This window comes from Theobroma cacao, chromosome 9 (assembly GCF_000208745.1).
Source record: "Theobroma cacao cultivar B97-61/B2 chromosome 9, Criollo_cocoa_genome_V2, whole genome shotgun sequence".
Taxonomy (NCBI): Eukaryota; Viridiplantae; Streptophyta; class Magnoliopsida; order Malvales; family Malvaceae; genus Theobroma; species Theobroma cacao.
This window is the reverse complement of record NC_030858.1, coordinates 5,394,939-5,411,160: the sequence shown is the minus strand read 5'-3', so window position 1 is coordinate 5,411,160 and position 16,222 is coordinate 5,394,939. Positions and strand designations below refer to the sequence as shown.

General features: G+C 35.6%; 2 protein-coding genes across 2 annotated transcripts; one reads left to right on the top strand and one right to left on the bottom strand.

The window, feature by feature from the left end:
- Nucleotides 454-5,221, top strand: LOC18588532. Its single transcript, XM_007013004.2, has 5 exons — nt 454-1,207; nt 1,607-2,473; nt 2,806-3,261; nt 3,513-3,702; nt 3,816-5,221. The coding sequence occupies exons 1-5, from the start codon at nt 713-715 to the stop codon at nt 4,748-4,750; spliced, it is 2,943 nt and encodes a 980-aa protein (XP_007013066.2). The 5' UTR covers nt 454-712; the 3' UTR covers nt 4,751-5,221.
- Nucleotides 6,481-14,934, bottom strand: LOC18588531 (dolichyl-diphosphooligosaccharide--protein glycosyltransferase subunit STT3A). Its single transcript, XM_018127546.1, has 23 exons — nt 14,632-14,934; nt 14,269-14,331; nt 14,074-14,129; nt 13,902-13,973; nt 13,672-13,777; nt 13,522-13,572; nt 13,163-13,258; nt 12,914-12,973; nt 12,718-12,831; nt 12,090-12,176; nt 11,479-11,582; nt 11,155-11,250; nt 10,679-10,799; nt 10,469-10,549; nt 10,246-10,377; nt 9,901-10,134; nt 8,730-8,873; nt 8,165-8,351; nt 7,991-8,088; nt 7,617-7,696; nt 7,430-7,517; nt 6,952-7,041; nt 6,481-6,798 (listed from the first exon to the last, which is right to left on the bottom strand). Exons 1-23 carry the CDS (start codon nt 14,770-14,772, stop codon nt 6,736-6,738), a joined length of 2,364 nt encoding a protein of 787 aa, XP_017983035.1. The 5' UTR covers nt 14,773-14,934; the 3' UTR covers nt 6,481-6,735.

Genomic DNA, 16,222 nt, shown 5'->3' with positions numbered 1-16,222 from the left:
GATATTAAATAATTTTTTATAATTAAAATTAACTAATTATCATTAATTAAAATATCATTCATCAAAACATATTAGTATCTCACTTTGACACCACGTAATATAAAATAATAAATGATGTTTGATTAATAATAATTAATGAATTGTTAGTGCTAACAACTTATGTGATCTAAAATAAAAATGCAAGAGCCTAATTGAAATGAAAATTTATTTAAAATTTTTTAAGTAGTTTATATACTTTTTTTTAATGTTTTCACGTTAAAAAAACTCCATAGCGTTGAAATTTCAACAAAAATTTTTTTCACCGAAAAAAGAGAGAAAAAGTCCGCAATTATTTTCAATTTTTTTTTTAAAAAAAGGAAAAGCATAACCGTTTACCGCACGCGCTACTGACTCGGCTACCTCCAGACAGAGAGCACATCATTTCTTTCTTTTCTTCTCATCCAATTGAATCACTTTTTTCTTTCTTTCTTTCTTAACCAAATCCTTTCACTGTCCAAAACTCGGTCTATTTTTCTCTTTGTAAACCTTTTGTTTTTTTTTTTTCCTGTTTGATGACATTCCCTGAACTTTCATTGCGTTTCCTTTAAAGTGAAGCAAGAATTTCACTGATCCAAACAAACAAAAATAAGAAACAGTAAAGTAACCACCCCTTAAAACCTTCATCGTTAAGCCCTTTTCTCTTTTAATTCATTTTGTTTCCAGAATTCTCAACATGTCGAATAGATTAAGGGACAGAACTCCCAGCCAAGCCAAACGACACAACCATCTACACGAAACGGCGGCGATGCCTAATTACTTGACCGAAACGCTGACGTGTCCTTTGGGGGAGCTGGCGACGAATTTATCGGATTCGGAGCTCCGGGAGACGGCTTACGAGATTCTGGTCGGGGCCTGTCGGAGTTCCGGCGGGAAACCGCTGACTTACATATCACAGTCGGAGAGGAATTCCGAAAAGGCGCCGGCCCTGGTGCCGACGTTGACGTCGTCGGCGTCGTTGCAGAGGTCGTTGACGTCCACGGCGGCGAGCAAGGTGAAGAAGGCTTTGGGGTTGAAATCGTCGCGGAGGAGGAAGTTGAATGGTGAGTCGGACTCGGAACGAGTCAAAAAGGCGGTTACGATTGGGGAGATGTTGAGGGTTCAGATGGGAATTTCAGAGCAAACGGATTCCAGGGTTAGAAGAGCTCTGTTGAGAGTTGCTGCTGCTCAGGTTTGTTAAAAAATTGCATAGTGACCTTTTTTTTTTGAATTCTACTAAGAAAAGCAACCTTTTTTTTTTAAAAGGTTTCTGTTTGTTTTTATTTTATTTTTATAGTTAAATGGAGAGGAGAATTGGGTTAAAAGAAAAAGATTGTTTAAGCTTGAGCAATTTGGTAGCAATTTGTTTTAAGCTGAATTAATTAGAGGCTTTGATTTTATAATTTTCGTAGTGTGACTTATGCTGGAGTCATGAGTATTGGACCCAAATGGATAATTCAATTGTTGATTATTGCAATGTTTATGGAATTTGAGTGTTTTTTTTTAAATGATTTTTTGCTGGACAATATTTCTTATTTTAGTTACAGTATACTCATATTAATTTTTGGGTTTTTGTTTGTCTTTATATCAGCTTGGGAGACGGATAGAATCAATAGTGTTGCCTCTTGAGATGTTACAACAACTCAAGCCTTCCGATTTTCCAAATCAAGGAGAATATGAAGCTTGGCAGAGGAGAAATCTGAAGCTTCTTGAAGCTGGACTTCTTTTGCATCCTCTCTTGCCCCTAGACAAGACCAATACTGCTCCGCAGCAACTACGACAGATCATTCGCGGGGCCTTGGAGAAACCCTTGGAGACTGGAAAAAACAGTGAATCAATGCAAGCTGTCCGGAGCATTGTTTTGTCTCTGGCCTGTAGATCCTTTGATGTGTCTGTTTCCGAGACCAGCCACTGGGCAGATGGATTCCCATTCAATCTCAGAATTTACCAAATGCTGTTAGAAGCTTGTTTTGATGTTAATGATGAAACAGCTGTTATTGAGGAGGTTGATGAGGTTCTAGAACTCATAAAGAAGACATGGGTGGTCCTTGGAATGAACCAAATGCTGCATAATCTTTGTTTCTTGTGGATTTTATTTAACCGTTATGTGGCAACTGGTCAAGTGGAAGGTGATCTGTTGTTTGCTGCTAATAATCTATTGATGGAAGTTGAAAAGGATGCAAAGGCAATGAAAGATCCAGATTATTCCAAGATATTGAGTGCTACTTTGAGTGCAATCTTAGGTTGGGCTGAGAAAAGGCTTCTGGCCTACCACAATTATTATAATAGTGATAACACTGAGTCAATGGAATGCGTTGTTTCTATGGGGGTTCTATCAGCAAAGATAATGGTTGAAGATATCTCACAGGAGTATCGTAGGAAGAAAAAGGAAATTGATGTGGCTCATGAGAGAGTTGATACATACATAAGATCATCACTCCGCACTGCATTTGGTCAGGCAAGTTTCCATTATTTCAGCATAATGTCCCTGCATATGAATGTTTAGTAAATTCATTTTGACATTTTCTGTATAATAGAAAGGTTTTTAGTATTTGCAACTTTCTGCTGGCATCTTAAGTATGAAAATTTTCCTGTTGTGTTGTCTTCTTCAAGCATCATCTTTTCTTCTTGCTAAACCATGATCTTGGTTGTTTCATTAGCTCTTAAATTATGATTCTAGACCAAGCTCTTTTTTCCTTTTTTGAAATATGTATTTAGACCAAGTTTGTCTGTTAAATTTCTGTCAAAAAGATGACTCAAGGTTCTGTCTGTTGATATGTATTTAGACAGATAAAGGAGAAGGTGAAGTCTGGCAAACGTTCTTCTAAGAACCAGCAAAATCAGCTTCCTTTCCTTTCCATCCTTGCACAGGATGTCAGTACTCTGGCTTTCAGTGAGAAGGCAATATTTAGTCCAATATTAAAGAGGTGGCATCCTCTTGCAGCCGGTGTAGCTGTAGCCACTCTTCATTCCTGCTATGGGAATGAACTGAAGCAATTTGTTTCTGGCATTGGTGAATTGACACCAGATATACTACAAGTGCTGAGAGCTGCTGACAAATTGGAGAAAGATCTGGTGCAAATTGCAGTTGAAAATTCAGTAGACAGTGAGGATGGTGGAAAGTCAATCATAAGGGAGATGCCTCCTTATGAGGCTGAATCCGTAATTTCCAAACTGGTTAAATCATGGATAAAGACAAGACTAGATAGACTGAAGGAATGGGTTGACAGGAATCTGCAACAAGAGGTATGTAGCTTTTGCTCCTTTTCTTTAATAACTTGATGGTGGTTTGGTTGAGATGAAATATTCTTATGTCATTCTTCAAGCCTAGGAGGATATTATTCCTCTTACTATAATAGAAGAGCTGAAGATGAAGCTCTTTAGTGGGAAGATTTTGTTTATGTTTGTAGCTTATACTGCCGTGGCTTAAATCTCATTTTCAGTTGTTTATACAGACCATTAACTGCTATGCATGTCTATTTATCATCTCCCTCTAGGTGTGGGATCCACGAGCCAATAAAGAGCGATTTGCTCCTTCTGCTGTTGAAGTTTTGCGAATTGTAGATGAAGCTTTAGAAGCATTCTTTTTGTTACCAATACCGATGCATGCTGCTTTGCTTCCTGATTTAACAACTGGTATTGACAGATGTCTTCAACATTATATATCAAAGGCAAAGTCTGGCTGTGGTACGTATCACATGGCCTAGAGAAGGCCAACACATAGATTGTTTTCTTCTTCCTCCTATATTATCAATTTTGACTAAAACTAAAAGGAAAATACACTATCTTCTGATCTACAGGGAACCGAAGTACTTTTGTTCCCTCAATGCCTGCATTGACCAGATGTTCAACAAGGGCCAAATTTCCTGGTGTATTTAAGAAAAAAGAAAAGTTTCAAATAGCACAGAGTAAGAAATCTCAGGTTGGGACTACAAATAGCAATGGCTCCTTTGGCATACCCCAGCTGTGTTGTCGTATTAATACTCTGCAGCATATTCGAACTGAGTTGGATGTCTTGGCAAAAAGAGTTATTGGCTATCTTAGAAATTCTGAATCCACTCATGTTGACAATGTTGCCAACTGGATGGGGAAAGCATTTGAACTTTCAACTGCTACTTGTGTGGAAGGGATCCAACTACTGTGTGAGGCGACAGCCTATAGGGTCATCTTCCATGATTTAAGTCATGTTCTTTGGGACGGCTTGTATGTTGGGGAAGTTTCATCTTCTAGGATTGAACCTTTTCTTCAGGAGCTTGAGCATTATTTGGAGGTTATTTCATTAACGGTGCATGACAGAGTCAGAACACGACTTATTACAGATGTAACGAGAGCTTCTTTTGATGGTCTCCTGCTAGTTTTACTTGCCGGAGGCCCTGCTCGTGCTTTCAGTCTGCAAGATTATGAACTAATAGCAGAGGATTTTAAGTTCCTCACTGATTTATTTTGGTCCAATGGTGATGGACTTCCTACTGATTTGATTGAAAAGTTTTCGACAACAGTTAAAGCCGTCCTCCCATTATTTCACACTGATACTGGCAGCCTGATTGAGCAATTCAAATCTGTGACTCTAGAGAGTTATGGTTCTTCCGCTAAATCCAAGCTTCCACTGCCACCAACTTCTGGCCAGTGGAGTCCAACTGAACCAAACACACTCTTGCGAGTTTTGTGTTATCGGAGTGATGAGACAGCAGCAAAGTTCCTTAAGAAGACTTACAACTTGCCAAAGAAACTCTAACAATTTTTCTGGTGAAAACAACAGTCCAATGATGCAATTTTTTGGTAAAAACAGCTTGAAGTGATTCATATAGCTTCCCAAGTTTGTCATGTCATAGGCGTTAAAGCCCCGATAATATACCTTTGGTGGGAGTGTTGTTAGAAAAGTTATACCTCCTGAGGTAATCTATGTGGCACCTGTATAGTATTTTTGTTGGCTGGAGCAGTGTGAGGTTCTTGGCCATTCTTTTTTATAGATATGATTATGATTATTCTTCCTTCTCTAACCATTTGTAATATTATTCCCCCACAAGTGAAAACCAAAGTTGCAGGATACAAGTACAAAGGTCTGATTGATTAACTTATTGAGGAAATTTGAAAGGTTTTGGTTCTGCTTCAATGAATTGGTGTTTGTATTTTATGGTGGTTGTTTAACAGCCTTTGTATGGAGAATTGTGTTGCTTATTGAATGGAATGCAAGGTTTTTTTCCAACTATTCTGTTAAAGATGCAGTTCTTAGGTTTACAATTTGCAACCATTATAGATTGAATCTTCGCTGCCAAAAGTGAGGCAAGTTATTGATACCAAGTGTCTTTATTTTTGTGTTTTTTGGGCAGCAGAATTTGATTGATTTATTCATTTTTTACAATAAAGAGTATTACTGTTGGAACCTAAAAATCTCATCTCACCTTTGTCACTTAAGCTAAGTTCAAGTGGTTAAATAAGCTTAAGCCCGAGTGCTGCATAAATTTGAAATTTGATGGCTAAGAGATGACTACCTCCAAAACAGTTGACCAAAAATCTCTGTTGTTTCCAGTGGCTGAAGCTAATGTAAGTGCTGAAAGAGATGTTGTGATGTAATTTAAGCTCATTGTTCAAATGGGAGACATTATTTGGCACACTACGCAACAGCACCGGCGACGAATGTAAAGAAGAAGTAAAAAAAAAAGGTGTCATGTCATTATCACCCAAATTTTAGTGAAAGGGTAAATGCCATAACCGTTGAAAAACAGTTAAGGCAAAGGAAATTTCGTGGTGCCTACAATAGAAAGCAACCAAGAGAGATTGTAGTATTTGGGCAAGTAAACGGTCGGAAGATTGGCCCAACCTTTTCCATTTGTATGTGTAAACAATTTACTTCTTCTATGGGAAATTGGGAATGGAAAGAAAAACATGAATAAACACAAAGGTTTAGACATTAACTTTTATTTAGTGTTTTTTAATTTTAAAAAATTAAAGAAGCTTATAATATTTAGATTTAGTTATTTCACAAACCGATTTCTCCATCATTATATAACATCGGGCGGACTTCAAATACTTGTATAATTTTCTTGAAACGACTTTTTCTGCATATGTAGAAAATGATGAATATCTTGAAACGGCTTCCTCTGCATACGTTAAAAATGATGAATATGGATCAGATACTACAAGTAAATAGTGAGTGATAGCCTTTCACAACAATTCTCCCATAAGGAAAAAATTGAAGTACCTGCACCACAAGACAATGCTATTAGAATCTGCGAAGCTCAAGATTATTAGTGGATTTATCATGAAGGAACGAAGGAAGCGACGAGGATGTATATAGAAGAAGATTATTTGTAGTTAGGTGGTGCCGGACTGTTTATTCAAGGAAGTTTCTAATAACTTTCTAGGTAATTGTTGGATCATTGATTTGTCTTTCTTTTTCTAACTAAATTTGTCTTTTGGTGGCCCAGTCGTAGCACATGGCACCAAGCCGAAGGATGGAAGAAATGCAAAATTGATTTTGTGCTTCCTTTCCCCCGAAAACTGTGTTAAACATTATGATAATCATTTAGTACAGATTACAAAGCGGAAGCGAAGCCTGCAAAATCTTTTTGACTGAATTGCATGTATAAAATGTATTTTCTCAAAGGAAAATCACCTACCATTACCATGCCTGAATAATCCCCTCTCTAAAAAGGCTCCCCCGTACAAGTTCTATGAGTTACACATAATTCACCATCCTTTATAAAAATAATCTGTTTCTTAGTGCCATGGGTTCTTCTTTCTCGTACCGCTTCTTTTTGAGCTGCTTGTTGAGCTAGTTTTCTGCAAATACATGAAATTAAAAACATCGTAGAGGTGAACACCAGATTAGATCTTCCGGCACACAAGACCAAAAAAAAAAACAGAGAGAGGAAAGAAATAATTATCTGTGTGTGTGTATATGGATAATTGAGATAATCTCTCGACTACATGTACCGATTTTGATTTCTTTGTCTTTCCTCGAATCCGGTTCTTTTGAGGCTTCAGTTTATATATCCGAACCATCCAATGATGAGTTGTGAATACCTAAATTGAGAAAAAGCCAGAGAAATCTAATCAGGAAAATACTTAAATAGAGAAAAATTAATCATCAGTAGTCATCCACCAGTAGTTGACCTATAAATGAAAAAAAAAAGAAAAGATGTAACCATGTATACTATAATATCAACATCCTGGGAATTCTATTGGTCAAATATCAAATAATCAGAGCGGCACATCTTTAATCCACATGCATCAGCACGCCAAAAGCAAAAGATGGAGTTTCTAACATTTTATAAGTATGCCACAAGATTGCTAATTTAGGCCAATAAATTACATGCATCATGGTGAGATTATATGAACAAATACTATTGGCAAAAACTTCATGATGCACATGTGCTAATTGAATCACAATGAAAAGTAAAGATCATCTAACCTCCTCAAAATGAGTAAGTTTAAAATATTTCTTTCCAATTTCTGTCCGCCGAACTCTATCGAAACCTTTCCCATCTGTCTCCACAAACCTGCATATAAGTAATTATGGGATAAAGTAATTAAGGTAAGTACAAAATTTACCAGAACCATGACATATAAATTCAGAAACATTAATAGCTAAAACAGACCTGTAATATGAGAGTTTGTACATGAGACAATTTAGCATAGTTGGAGTGGCCTGGGAATCAATCCGATACTGACCATCTCTCTGTAGTCAGAAGCCAAGTTATAGAACAGTTAATAATTATATTTTTTTTAAAAGAACATTTAATAATTATTTATGAGTGAAATCAATTACACATGAAGGAACCTTAATTATCATCTGATTTCTTAGCCAAAACCAGAATATCCAGTCTTAACTTAATGCAGCAACATCTTATCGCCAAGAAATCCATATAGTATTCACTAATTCTTTCTTACTTTGTCCTGATTAGTTTGCATTTTTGACATGCACATACTTTAAGATACAAATATTCTTAGTATTTTCACTCAAAAAACTTACAAGGTAATCAGGTTCTTTGATATGGGGAAACACACCACCTCCGATACGAACCATCCATAGGAATTTATTAATGTCATCACTCGGGTAGCCAACGAGGCCTAAGATGTGAAGTAAATTGTCAGAAGAATAATATTTTAAGATAGCATGACCCAAGAAACAAAGAAGAAAGCAAACCTCCAAAGACGACGAGAACGTATTTTACATCCAAAGAGTGGAAGATTTCCCAAGCTGCCTTTTCAGGAGAAGACATGGCAGTACCAACAGTTGCAATATGAGTATTATTCCAGGTATTATTGTCAACAATGACAGTGCGGTTAGCCATAGCAGTCGTTTGGTAACCATAGTCCCACCATGATGCAACCTGCCAGGAGTTTCACTTAGCACTGTCAAAACTATACTTTATTTTGCCAACTGAATAGGTTACAATAAATTAAATTCAACAAAAGAGTCAGCTGCTACAAATCCATGCCCAGAAGCAGTAAGAGGAAAACACATAAATCAGCACAAATACCACCAATAAGGAATCAGAGCCAACCCATTATATGCTCAACATATCAACATTGACCACACAGCTTGAAAATTTCTTTTTCCATTATTTATTCTACAAAAATACAGGTATCAAGAGAATCTTCCTGCCCAACAGACTGCTTCCTAAAATCACACTCCAAAGCTAAGAAAACAAGATATGTTCAAAATCCAGAAAAGCTAAGAGTGGAGAAAACCCACATTGAAAACTTACTTTATCATCAACATCAGTATTATGGCGCAACCATGCATAAGCCTCTCTAAAATCATCAAAAACATGTAGACCATCATGTGAATGAGATGTTAAAACTATGGAGGGAGCTGAATAAGCTTCTGCTGCAGCCCAAACACAATGAACCTGCAAAGTAAAGTGCAACAGTGGTGAGAGGCCTTTTACAATTAAAACAACATAAAAGAAACAAGAAAGAAATGGGTCTACAAGGAAATTTCGTCGATACAAGAAGGAATAAAACTAGACATAGGGTATTAATTCCCATTGAGATAAATACATGTTTCAAACAGAGCAGCAATTAGCCTTTGCATTCTAGTTACTACGTTCATGGTAGGACTCATAAAGGTAGCCAAATTCATTGCCAAAAAAAAGAAGAGACCACCATCTTTAATGCTATAATCATCACTACCTATCATTTAAGAACTTTTAATATGACACATCTGAAACAAGACTAAAGAACAAAGGAGGCAACCGTTATTCCACATGAAAACAGCATTGCAACATATGAGAAGAAAGCAACAAAGATTTACATTTGCCTTATATCACTCTAAACTTATAGCTCATCGAGATGATGCTGAATTATTTCCAATCATTCAAAAAACACAATCTTTACAAATAAGTAATCCATTCCTCCAAATGTTGAAAAAATCAGAGGATGCCTTTGAAAAGTATTACAATTTATACCTTTTATATTATCTGTCAGCACACATTCTTAGGACTCTTGCAACAGTCATGCCAACCTATTAATGCCGGAGCTAATTCAAACTCTAATATATGTAGCTTTGTCAAACCTATTAAGATCACTGAAAAGCAGAAAGGATATGTTTTTCTAATTGCAATGTTCATAAAACCTTCAGTTGAGGTATCAACTTAAACCACTTGCTCTTGCTCTTTTCCCCCATCCTTCCAGTGCTGAGCTTATATACCTAGTGTGGGTTCTACAACCAGCTGATGATAACATATATCCACCTAGAAAAGGTAAGAAAAATGCTAACTACACAAATCCTTCTTTACAACCAGAAAAATCTCTCAGAAGTTACAGATCAACATCATATCACAGCCATAACAGTCTACTAAGTGATATATAACTTCTATAAGCACAACACAGGCAAAACCAAGCAAGTAAAGGATATAAAAAGGAAACATAAAGTACCACATAGAATGCACCCAGGAAGACAAGTAGGAGAAGAGAAATCACAGATGCCTCCAGAGGTAAAGCCAGAAGCCTCTTCTTCTCAGCTTTGGTCTTGGTGGAAGGTTTTTCCACATGCTCCCTTTCCTTCTTCTTGCTTTTCCTTGATGGGCGATCCTTTGATGTCTCCTCAGCTTTTTCTGTCTTTACTGCATCATTTTGGGCTTCCTTGGTAGCAGAACTAGTTTCCCCTGCCTTAATGATCAGAAGCAGCAGAAAGGAATTTTTAGTCCTGTAGCTGAATAACCTCATCAAATGATTGGCAGAGTATAAACTTCTAGTATAGATAAATAGAAGCCTGCTTACATCAACTTCAGTATTGCTTGATAGTCCAGGTAGCTGAAACTTGATTGATCTGGTGAAAACATCAAAAGCTTGGGAGAGAGCGATTCCAGATGTGATGCAAGCAGCTGGAGCAAGAACAAGCATTAAGCGTACCTGTATAATTAGACCATAAGTGGCTCACATTGATTAGGGAAAGGAATGGAGAGCAATGACTTGAAATTGACTGTGTCCATATTCCCCTTACCATCACTCCAGAGAAATATACAGATGTCGCAATATAGAGTACCACAAATGAGCTAGCATCTGATAAAGGCAAAAAGCATGCCTGCCAACAAGAGGAAAGAAAAATTATTGATTATACTGCATAAACATATAAGTAAATTATTGATTATACTGCATAAACATATAAGTTACAGGTAAAATGCCAAAACTGTTCCAAAAGCTTGAGACTTACAATGATACCAGCTGGAACCAAGAATGCCAAAACATTAATGTCCATGAAGTAAGATGGCCAAGTAGGCGGTTGATGTTCACTAACACTAGCAATGATTGGTATATATTTGCTTGCATAAGTTCTGTAAAAATTGCAGTAAAAAGAAAAGGGAGAAAAAAGTTAACACAGCTAATCTGAACTATGACTGAAGAAATGACACAGGGTATTACAACAGAAAATATTGTTTGCATGGGCAACCCACAGAGTGCTAAAAAGATCAAATAGTTTTCTGGCATCTCATTTAGGTCTTAGGTTTTAAGAATTTGCACAGCACAAAAAGCCCTTCAAAATTAGATCCACACCTAACCAAAATGTCAGGTTAATTTCAGTTTCAAGGTGCATCAAACTGTACCATCCTTTACTGCAATTCCTCCACTGCTCGTCATTAACACAGAGCACATTCACATGTAAGATAATGGAATGAGTTAGGTACTTACGGATCAAGCAGACTTAAGCTTCGTCCACTCCATCCCTTTGTTGGACTGGAAGCTACTAAAGCTATAAGAACAGCTATCACAGCACAACACACTGCCCTGAGAATAGAATGGTATGAGGTCATTTATCCTCCATGTTATTCATATGCTTATCTCAAAATCATAAGCAAGTGCACAATGAATACAATTCTATTTTTCAATGTATGCTGAATTGATTAATAAGAAACATTAATTCACAATCTATTCAATATATTCTGTTCTTAGTTGCCATTAGTACATTAATTCATGTTTCCCTGAAAATATTACAGGACCAGAAGGAAAGCTTACAGGCCAGCAGATATAACAAGTGTCACAGCAACTTTAAACATTTTGGGAGAGAGAATCCCCTTGATATAGTACACAAGAGCCACCACGTGGATAATAATGAAAACCTGCAGATGGGGAAAACAAAATTATGTCAAGGAGCAAGGAGTAGCATCATATGAACCAAGAATTAAAATAAGGTTTTTTTTTTTGGGGGGGGGGGGAGCGAAAAGAAAAAGAAAAAGATAAAGCATTTTGGCAATCTGAATAATGCTGTGAGGAATTGGGGACATCTTGATGTTATTGTTATACACTAACAAGATTTCAAACACTTCCCTTTTTTATTTGTCTCTTGTTCTAGACCCTGAAAACACCTCCATGAACCAGTAATGTCATTGGGCATTTAAAACACAATAGCTGGTCATACATCTACAGCTCCTTAAGTGAAACAGTTTATAACATGAAATGCTAGCATCAAATAACTGACTAGGACACAGTTGATTAAGGTTTTTGACAGTTACCCCAAAACTAAAAAGCCAGGACTATAACTACTGGAGATTAACAATGCAAATGAATTGCAACAAGAAAAATAAGAGAATATAAGAGGCAGCCAACAATTCAGGAAAAAAGCTCACCAAAAATGATGCAAAATGTTCTGAAGTCATGACAGCATTAAACCCAACTACAGGCACCAAAGCAGCTAGCAATGTTCCCAGAACAACCTGCAGCCAAACACTTAAAATTTCAACTAAAATCAAGAAAGTCTAAATAGAATCTCTAAAAAGATTTCTGTCCTCTATTCAAGAAAAAAAAGTACATTCTTAAACACACCACCATCATTAAGTGAGAGGGAAGACTCTAACAGACCCTTATTAGTAGAATGACCTATCCTCAGAGACAAAGTGAAGATCAAAATTAAATGGAATACATGCATGCATGCCCAACAAGTTCGAGCATCCATATAATAGACAAAAAAGCGCAAACACTTAGGACTTCAGTAAAATATATAATTTTCTGCACATTGCCAATCAATCTAATCTCTCCTAAATGATGTTTTTACTTTTCCTCGGTCTGTTTAACTCAACAAAACCTCCCAGTTTTTCACAAAAACATCATTGCAAAATGCTAATCATTGTTGACAACTGTTAGCATGAATTCTTCAATAGCAAACTGAAACACATATACTGTTTTTTTTCTTTGAGAAGATATTCCTACTGTTTATTGACTAATAATTGAAGCTTCTTAAGTGATGCAGGTACTTACAAGAGGAGCATATGCGATGTACAATCGCGAAGAATAGCGACCAGTTACAATGCATAAAAGCACGTGCATTGGAATGAGGTTGATAATGAACGTGTACCCTCCCCAAGAGCAGACCTGGAACACAAAATAATTAACTTAAAAAAATAAACAATAAGTGAAATAAGAACATAGATAAAAATTAGCACAAGAAGCCTACCATATAAAAGTATGCAATTGAATTTAAGGTAGCATAAAATAGGGATCCAGTATTTAGTGTCTGCAAATGACCAATAATAAATAAGAGAATAGTCAGATAAGAAAATAACTAATGAAAGGAAACTCCAAAAAAAAAACTAAGCAGCTTACCTATAAAAGATGACAAACTATCACCAGTATATTAGATGTGACTGTTCCTCAAGCATAAAATTGTAGGAAATTAAATGAATTCACTGCAATAAATTCTAACCTTTATATAAAGATAGAAAGTGAAGATCAAAGCAAATATTGCTACAGCTTCATTGTCATAGCTACCAGCCACAGAACGAGAGATATATGATGGTACCTGCAAATAAGAACATAAATGAATTGAACAGAGATGTCAGTCAAAAGACATGTTAGCACTATAAGCTGATATAGAAAAGAGGCATTGCCAAATATTGTCAACAGAGACACATATACAGACTGGTAGAAAAACAATAGTAACTTTTACGTATCAAAGCAGCAGCGTGGAATGATCAACCACTACTGTTCAAACTCGAAGTTTAAAATAATTATAATGAATGAATGAACACTGATAATGCTACAGATATCTCTTGCATGACCTACCATGGCCAAAAGTACAGCAGCTGTCAGTCCAGCACCAGCACCCTTAACTTCCTATGGAAGAGGCAATACAATATTAACACTAAATTTAAGGTTGACAACTATAAAAACAACTAACTAAACACATATATTTAGGGCAGTATAAAGACTGACCTTAGTTAAAAGGTATGTTGCCCATGACGCAAAAGCAGAAAATATAGGTGCAGTGAAAACACAAACGGTCTCCACAGACAGTGGAATATTTAAAGAATTTAACAACCTGAAGAAAACAGGGAAAAGAGAAACAAGTCAAAAGCAAGCAATGGCAAATTTATACGATAAAGAAATTAGCAAAATTTAATCGAAATAGTTTTTTTTCCCCATAAACTTTCATGAAAACATACCACCATATGGTACCAGCGGTCAAAGTCAACCCAGGGTAAACAGTTCCACCTATCACACGCCCAAGAGGGTACCTTGAGTATAACAAAAACAAACACATTCTATTCAGAAATCTTAAGTAATAACATAGCTAAAACTGTAAACATCATAAATTAACTACCAATGGGGAATTACCAGGTTCGATCATCAAACCAATTCCAAAATTCATATATCCCATTCTTTGTAAGAAACTGAAACCACCAACACAACCACATCATCTTTATATGCAGCTTAAGACACGGAAAAAATTGACAAAACTACCGATACAGATAGAAAGGCACTAAAAATGGCAATACATTGTAAATGAGAGGGGAGTGTGGGTCAACTGACCTGAGTGACTCGATAATTAAAGTAAGGATCGAACTCGTGAATAACACTCTCGTATTTTATAACCTGAAAATAGATAAGTCCACGTGAATTTTACATAGTTAAGCAGCTCATTTGCAACAATAGAAAAAAAATCATTTTCCTTCACATTCCCTCCCATTTTATCATCATCCAAACAGAGGAGGATTCAAATTGGGCAATCATTAAATAGAAAATACTAAAGTTCAAATATGCGAGTCAATTTTCAGCTCATTTTTATATTTTTTATTTCTTAGCGGCGAAAAAGGGGCGAAAATCAATTTTTGATAAGAATATTACAGATCGGATCTAGAAGATTGTAGAAGCGCGGGAAATGAAAGATCTTACGGAGAAAAGACGGATCGAGAAAGCGAGAACTGCGATAAGAAGGAGGATGAAGAAAGAGAGAACGCCGCCGAAAGCGTTTCGTAAGGTGTTGTTGGTCATTAGCGTTGGGACGGCGGCGGATGAGGCCTCTGGCGCCGACATTTACGGCCAATCAACGGTCCGATGCTAAAAGACAAAGAGAGGGGGAGAGAGAGACCGCGGAGGGGGTTTAGGCGTTGCCGTTGTAGGTGTGTTTTGAGTAGACTGAAGAGAGAAGACTTTGTAGGAAGCAAGAAGGAATGAAGGAACTACGAAACTGTCCCTGCTCTGAAATGACGGTGCGGGGTAATTTATGTGGGATCATAATGACGATATTGACCTTAGATTTACACGTGGCGCGAGGTTATTGTTCTTTGGGATGGACCTTTGATTGGCTAGGTTGGGTGTGTTTGACACGTGGCTTAACGTTATTTGACTTGCTAACAATGCAAATGGCGTTTTGTTTTTTAGCTTTTAACTCAATGGAGGAAAAAAATATTTTTTGTCTTTTTTTTCTTTTTCGGGTGCTTCACCTTAGACCTAGGTCTTTTTTGTCGAATTATTTTTATTGAATATAGGATGAGTTGGATTTGAAAATTTAGGTTTATATTAAAATCGAGTCTAAATAGACTAGTCCATAAAAACAATGGGATGAGGTGAGTTGAGACGGGCCAGTTCAGTAGCTTAAAAAAATTAATAATTTTATATATTTAATTATATAAAATTAATAATTTAGTTATTAATGGTATTACTTATTTTATATATTTTAGTGTCTTTAATATTTACTTATCAAATTAATAAATTTAATTTAAATTAAAACTTATTATCTTTTTTTATTTTATAGTAATAAATATTATATGATAAATTGATAATGATTCAGACCTTGATACATCATTGCTATCTAAACAAAATTTAAATATTTTGCTTAAAGATGAGGATTGAAGAGGATATAAATGAGTTATGAAGTTTCTATTATTTGATTCTATACTTATGTTTATGAAATAGTAGTTTGTGTTAAAATTTTAAATTTTTTTAAAATTTTAAATTTTATTTATGTAATTTATTTATTTATTTATATTTGATGTGATTTATTTATTTGTAATATTTTTTTATTATTAGATTTATGAATTAAATCATATAACAATTTTATTGATAGAATATTTGTTAGATATAATTATAAAAATATATTTTTGAAAAAAATGAGTTAGCTCAACCCAGCTCGTGGATTAGTAAGAAGTGGGCTGGGCTGAGATTTTGATGATTCATGTAAAAAATGAGTTTACCCAACCCAATTCATATTTTTTTAACTCATAAGAGCTTAGACCGAATTGGACCGAGTCAGCCCATATTTACACCTCTACTTCACCTTTTGGATTTGTAGCTATGGATTCATAACTAATTTATGTCTTTTTTATTAATATTTTTTAGCATAATATTTAAAAGATTTTTAAATTATTAAAAAAATTATTTTTTATTATATTTGATTAAATTTATATATTTTAATATTAAACTTTTACTATTAACTTTTAATTAATTGTAATTAATAAAAAAATTATTTGTCTTTTTTATGTGA